Below are 6180 nucleotides of genomic sequence, written 5' to 3' on the forward strand. Positions count from 1 at the left end.
AAATAGGGATATGGATTTGTGGTTAAGATTTACTTGTAGCTTTCGTCATTTTATTTGTTTGAATATGATTTCAATTGAGTTTGAAAATATTTTATATTAATATCTATATATTATAAGGATAAATTATATTAATAGTATGATTATTAAATTAATTTTTTATTAGAGTTTATGCCAATAAGAGATTTTAGCAACTATCATTCTTTTTTTCGTTGTCGTTTTTATTGTAGTTCAATGAATTTTTTTTTATCAAAAAGTTTATTAATTTTTCTTCTTTTTTCTCTCTTTCCATTTGTTTAAACTTAAAAGAAAATCTTACCATCTTTTCAAATTTCAATCAAAAGCAAGAGTTAAAATTTTACGATTTGTTATTGTCGACATTCAAATCACTTTAAAATCGAATTATATTAATACTATGATCAAGCAAAATCTTTTTACTATTAAAATTAATCGAGAATCGCTCTCTCTATATATAAAAAAATTAACATTTACAGCTATCACCAATTTAAAATCTTAAAAAAAATTAAAATTTTCTTAACTTGGCACATCATATTATCATTATAATAATAACTAAGTACAATGAAAACCGATTAAAAATTTAGTGACCTTAATATAAATTTTAAAATAGTTGGAGGAAAAAGCTTAGGTTTGTATAAAGAAGTGTTATTTGAGAGCCACGTGTCGACCTATTAACAATATATACAATTTAGGGTTTATCGTTCGTTCCAAAACCCTCGAAACAGAAAGGGAGAAATCAATTTCAAGCAATGGTTTCGCTGGTCAGTGGCTCGGCGGAGCCTCTTTCTGCCTCGGGTCGGAGCTCCGAGAAGCTAAGCCTTCCGTCCATCCAGTCAAAAATGAAAACTGACCCGGAAGGATATGGAACGGAGCTCCATCTCATTCGCAGCCAATTCTATTCCGCTCTCGAGCTCTTCCAGCAGCAAGCGGCTCTCAACTTCTCCTCCATAAGCGGTGTGGGAGCCGATCCAACTGTGGCCAAGGACCTCGGTGACCGTGCAATGTTCTTGGCCCACGTCACGCCGTTCTATCCCAAGCAGCTCGTCGAGTTCCCTTCTGACCTCGCTGCTTTTCTCAAATCATCTGCAAGGACTCTTCCATCGGGGCTTAGGTTCCACGTCACTCAAGCCCTCATTCTCCTTGTTAACCGGAAGGTGACTTAGAAATTTAGTTAGTTCTTTTTGTTATTAATATTCAAAAGGTTAAAATTGTCGAGAATTAATCTTAGATGTTTTGAATTCGACTTGGAATTTTGAATTTTGAATTTTGGCATTTGGCAGATTATTGATATCAAAGACACTCTAGCGTTGTTCATGGAGTTGCAGACACTAGATGATAGGAATTTGAGGAAGTTAGCTTTTTCTCATGTTGTTCATAGTATTAGAAGAATGAACAAGAATCATAAGAATGAGGCCCAGAATCGCGCCCTCCAGAATGTCTTGTTTGCCTTATTGCAGGTCATTAAACAATGCCATTTCAATCGAAGTTTTTCTGATTTATAATGATAGTTTTTAAATATATTTCCTATATTTCTTATAGCAAGAAGATGAAGCAAAAGCAAAAAGGTCTCTTATTACATTATGCGAGCTTCATCGGAGAAAGGTTTGGTTTGATGATAGAACAGCAAATGCAATTTGTATGGCATGTTTTCATTCATTTTCTAGGTATGTATGATTTTTGTATGGTTAATATCTTTTGGTTAGGATGTTGAGTTTTAGTAAATTGTTTGTATTTGATTTTGCAGAATAATGATTGCTGTGCTATCTTTTCTTCTTGATTATGAGAAGATTGAAGATGATGATGAGGATATGGATGCTTTAAGTAGTGAAGATGAAATGGTAAAAAATCCCCAAGTTGTCATCAACAAGGAGACTGCCTACAAGGTTATTTGCATCATCTGATTCATTTTCTTTTTTTGCTTCGAACTGCTCTAGTGTTCTATTAGTGCAAACCCTGAAATTTCCTTGATTCTACCATGGGTTCTATGCCTTATCTTAGCTTTTGTAGGTTTATGATGATACAAATAAGTTCTAGGTAATTGAAATGTACACACATATGCATGGCTGATGTCTGGTTTTTTTCTCTTTAAAGAATGGTAGCTGCTTCCCTTTTTCTTTAGATTACAAATTTACAATATATGGTTGGTTTTATTGTATTTTCAGGCACACCATAAGGGTACAACTGCTAGCAAGAAGAAAAAGAAAGCAAAACTACAGCGTGCTATCCGTAGCATGAAAAGGCAGCAACGCCTGTCATCAGAAAGTAGCAATAATAGTTATTATTCACCCCTTTACCATCTAAAAGATGCACAGGTTTTACCCTTTTTCACGCATTTTATTAATTGCATTTTCTGTAATATTGTATTTCGTAGAAAGCTTAAAATTCTGTTTTGTACACAGGGATTTGCAGAAAAACTATTTTCTCGCCTTCAAACCTGCAATGAACGATTTGAGGTGAATGCTTTTCCTGATGTTTCTAATTTGGCAGATTTTTCCCGACCTCCTATGACAGATTCAACCTTCTGTAGAAATTGTACCTTTTTCATTTTCTTTATCCCACTTGACTGTTTAGTTTTTATATTTTCTTATGAATTAAACATCTGACTTCAGGTTATGAAAGCTTTAGTTAGGTTTATATGTGGTTTGCTTTCACCTGTTAATAAATTTATATTAATTGCCTTATTGATTTTGAGTTCCCTCCTCTGTTTAACTTCAGGTTAAAATGATGATGTTGAAAGTGATTGCTAGAACAGTTGGCCTTCACCGCCTGATATTATTAAATTTCTACCCTTTTCTTCAAAGATATGTTCAGGTGTGTTATCTTCACTCAAGTGTTCCATCATAAACATAAGACTTTCGTTAAGAACTTAAGACGAGCTGGATATCTTTGCAGCCTCATCAAAAAGATATCACTAATTTACTTGCAGCAGCAGTTCAGGCCTGCCATGATATGGTATGTTTTTCCATTTGATTGTTTGAATGTTTCATTCTAACAATTATCTTCTTATTTCCCTTCTTACTTTAAGCTTTCTCTGGTTTCCCGCCACCAATTCGAATCTTGTTTAAGCAGGTTCCTCCTGATGCAGTTGAGCCACTGTTCAAACAAATAGTAAATCAATTTGTACATGATCGTTCACGCCCAGAGGTATTGCTTGTTACTTGAAAGCTGCTTTATAAATCGATTTTCCTTTTACTGATTGATTAAATATTTGCATGATATTGTAGGCAATTGCTGTTGGACTGAATGTGATAAGGGAAATATGTTTGCGCATGCCATTGGTAAATATCTCTGTCATTCAGTTTCTGAACCCGACTCACAAATACATCTTTCAGCCCTCCCCTGGACAACACAGACATACACAACCTAAAATTAACCCTATAAAATATCGTTCAAATTTTAATATATTTTAGGTGCTCCTGTTAAAGTGAATCAATTGCCATAAATTACCATTTTTTTTTCATTAGTGCATTCATTCATGCATGTAATATTGCTTAAAATCTTTTAAGACTATAATTTGCTTCTTGATCCCAGTTGATGAATGAAGATTTGCTGCAAGATCTTGTATTGTATAAGAAGTCACATGAGAAGGCAGTTTCAGCCGCAGCTCGCTCACTGATTACTTTGTTTAGAGAGGTATATCTTTGTCATACTTTTCTGTCTGCACATGCCTACTTTAATATTATACTTTCTTTTTTGTCTTCATGCACCTTCACTGCGTTATTCTCCACTTGTTTTATTATCAGATTTGCCCTTCACTGTTGGTTAAGAAAGACCGTGGCCGTCCGGTGGACCCAAAGGCAAAACCAAAGGCATATGGAGAAGTCAATGTCCTTAGCAATGTTCCTGACATTGAATTATTGGAACATGAAGATGATATTGATGGCAGTGAGGATGATGAAAGTGGAGATGAGGCTGCATCTATTGGTTCTGATGATGGCAATGAAGACAGCGATGATGGAAAAAGCCAGTTTAGTGCTGATGGTGGAGGTGAGGATGAAGATATAATGGATGAAGAAGATGACGAGAATGGCAGTATTGATGAGGATGAGAGTGATAGTGATGATGCCAACGAGGAGGAAAACGATGACGAGGTTGAGGTTGAGACTGAGGAGTTAGATGCCGAAGAGGATGATGACTATGAAGAAGTTAGTGATTCTTCAGAACCAGATGACAGTGCCGGAGATGATGGGAATGAAGATACAAAGGGAAAGACAAGAAAGAGAAAATTGTCTGATTTCGAGGGTCAACTTATTGCTGCTGATACAAGTCTTCGAGCTTTAAAAAAGTTGGCAGAAGCAAAGATGAGTGGTTCCTCGTCAGACTTAGCAGATGGTATTCTCTCTGACGAGCATTTCCAAAAGATCAAGAAACTTAAGGTATGTTAATTTTGTTCTAACGGAACTAAGCCCAAGTTGATGCCTTAGGTGTGCTCTTCCGTTTTTTTGCTGTTCTATTTCGTACGCTGTCTATGAAAAAAAATATAATTTGTTGCACAAGTTGGGACATATAAAACTCATGTTTTTTTTGGAGGGCTCTTCATTTATCTTATCAGGCTAAGAAGGAAGCAAAATCTGCTTTGGCTCAACAAGGGTTTAAGATTCCAAGTTCTGATCAACTGAGTTTCAAACGAGTGGATCCTTCGAAGCTTGAAGTATGTCTTCTCCGTCTTTACCGATATACACATTTTTTTTTCCAATTAAGGACTGTTTCTTGCAACATGTGTTCACAATGTTCTTTACGTTCTTCTTAGGCCCATGTTCGACTCAAGCTTAACAAGGAGGAAAGACTGGCATTAGTAAAAGCAGGAAGGGAGGATAGAGGACAGTATCAGGCTCGAACTGCTATAAAACAGAATAAGGTAAACAACTTATGGGTCAGTTTTCCATGATGTTAGCAACTCATTTTAGTGAACCAATTAACAATAACATTTAAAGTTTCTGCTTTTCGAGTTGCGGAAGTTTTAGAAAACTTAGCTTTACCTGTAAGAGGAGCTTCAAAATCATGGTGGTAGTTGGAGGATTCGTATAATCCACTGATTATTTGTTTTGTTCATTATCGCAGACGGGTGGTCTAAGCAACCGGCAGAAAGAACACAGGAAGTACATGCCGCTTGCTGCGAAGAAAGCCAAGGCTCAAAGATCTCGTCAAGAGAAAAATAAGAAGAGGCTGCGTTCCGGCAAACAATTCCGAGGGAAGAAGGCTTGGAAGCAATGACTTAACATTAACATTCATACCATTTTCCATACAACACTGCAAGCTGCTTACAAGTTAAATATTTTACATTTCATGGTTTAATATTATAAATTGATTTTAATAAATTCATTTACTAAATATAAATATCTGATCAATTTAAATGGTTTCAAAATAATATTATTCTATTGAAAAAAGAAATAATTTTATACATATGGTTTTAATCTAGTTACAATTGTATTTTGAAAGTTTAATTAACACTGAAAATTGCCCACGAATGACAGATACAAGGATTTAGATTTTTCGTTTTTTGTTTTTTATAAAATTTTATTAATATCCAAGTTAATAAAATAGGAGGTAATTACGCTTTTGAGCACATACTTCAAGTTGTTGGAGCAATAATGACAATAATATGAACTAAGCTTCAATAGACATTAATTCGATATTGAATCTAAATATGTATTTGATTGATTGAAAAGGCAACTTAAAAAGGTTTAAATCAAAACGTACTAAACTTATCGTATCAAATCACATATTTTTCAATAATAAACATACAAATTTAAAGAGACCGTATACATAAATTTTCCTATTCTCATATAACAACTTAAAAATTAAAGAACACAACAAATTCGAATTGACATAAATTAATGATAAAAATAACTTGCATGGTAAAAAAGTCCTCGTCCTCGTACAATAATTCAAATACTAAGTGAGTTTCTATATGGAAAAACTAACAATTAATTGAGTTGTTGAAATTGTAGAAGTGTTAATTCATCAGATGCATGTTAGGTTTTTGACGTAATAATATTTGATTTATTGAAATTTATCTCTTTAAAAGATTTAAAAAAATAAAATTATTTAAATTATATAAGAAATCTAAAGTTCTATATTTAAAATTTTTCAAAAATCAATTAAATTAATGAGATGAACAAATTAAAATTAGGAAAAAAACTCATCTGAAAATGCATCCCTCAT

At 33.9% G+C, this 6180-nt stretch overlaps 1 protein-coding gene across 1 annotated transcript; it reads left to right on the top strand.

Annotated features, from left to right (window-relative positions):
• The first annotated feature begins 712 nt into the window (after positions 1–712).
• On the top strand, positions 713–5285 carry LOC120134581 (protein SDA1 homolog). Its single transcript, XM_039151020.1, has 15 exons — positions 713–1169; positions 1296–1472; positions 1555–1679; positions 1760–1898; positions 2178–2327; positions 2415–2468; positions 2731–2826; positions 2908–2967; positions 3085–3159; positions 3240–3293; positions 3547–3648; positions 3759–4391; positions 4568–4666; positions 4766–4873; positions 5077–5285. The coding sequence occupies exons 1-15, from the start codon at positions 765–767 to the stop codon at positions 5227–5229; spliced, it is 2430 nt and encodes an 809-aa protein (XP_039006951.1). The 5' UTR covers positions 713–764; the 3' UTR covers positions 5230–5285.
• Positions 5286–6180: the final 895 nt, after the last annotated feature.

The sequence above is a fragment of the Hibiscus syriacus genome, unplaced genomic scaffold (genome assembly GCF_006381635.1).
Source record: "Hibiscus syriacus cultivar Baekdansim isolate YM2019G1 unplaced genomic scaffold, ASM638163v2 tig00110597_pilon, whole genome shotgun sequence".
In the NCBI taxonomy this organism is placed as follows: Eukaryota; Viridiplantae; Streptophyta; class Magnoliopsida; order Malvales; family Malvaceae; genus Hibiscus; species Hibiscus syriacus.

What these genes read in the sequence shown, in the direction of transcription:
- LOC120134581 (XM_039151020.1), top strand. Translation starts at nt 765, where the DNA reads ATGGTTTCGCTGGTCAGTGGCTCGGCGGAGCCTCTTTCTGCCTCGGGT. An exon ending in TTCTCCTTGTTAACCGGAAG is followed by an intron (nt 1,170 to 1,295) that starts GTGACTTAGAAA and finishes GGCATTTGGCAG; the next exon opens with ATTATTGATATCAAAGACAC. An exon ending in CCTGCAATGAACGATTTGAG is followed by an intron (nt 2,469 to 2,730) that starts GTGAATGCTTTT and finishes GTTTAACTTCAG; the next exon opens with GTTAAAATGATGATGTTGAA.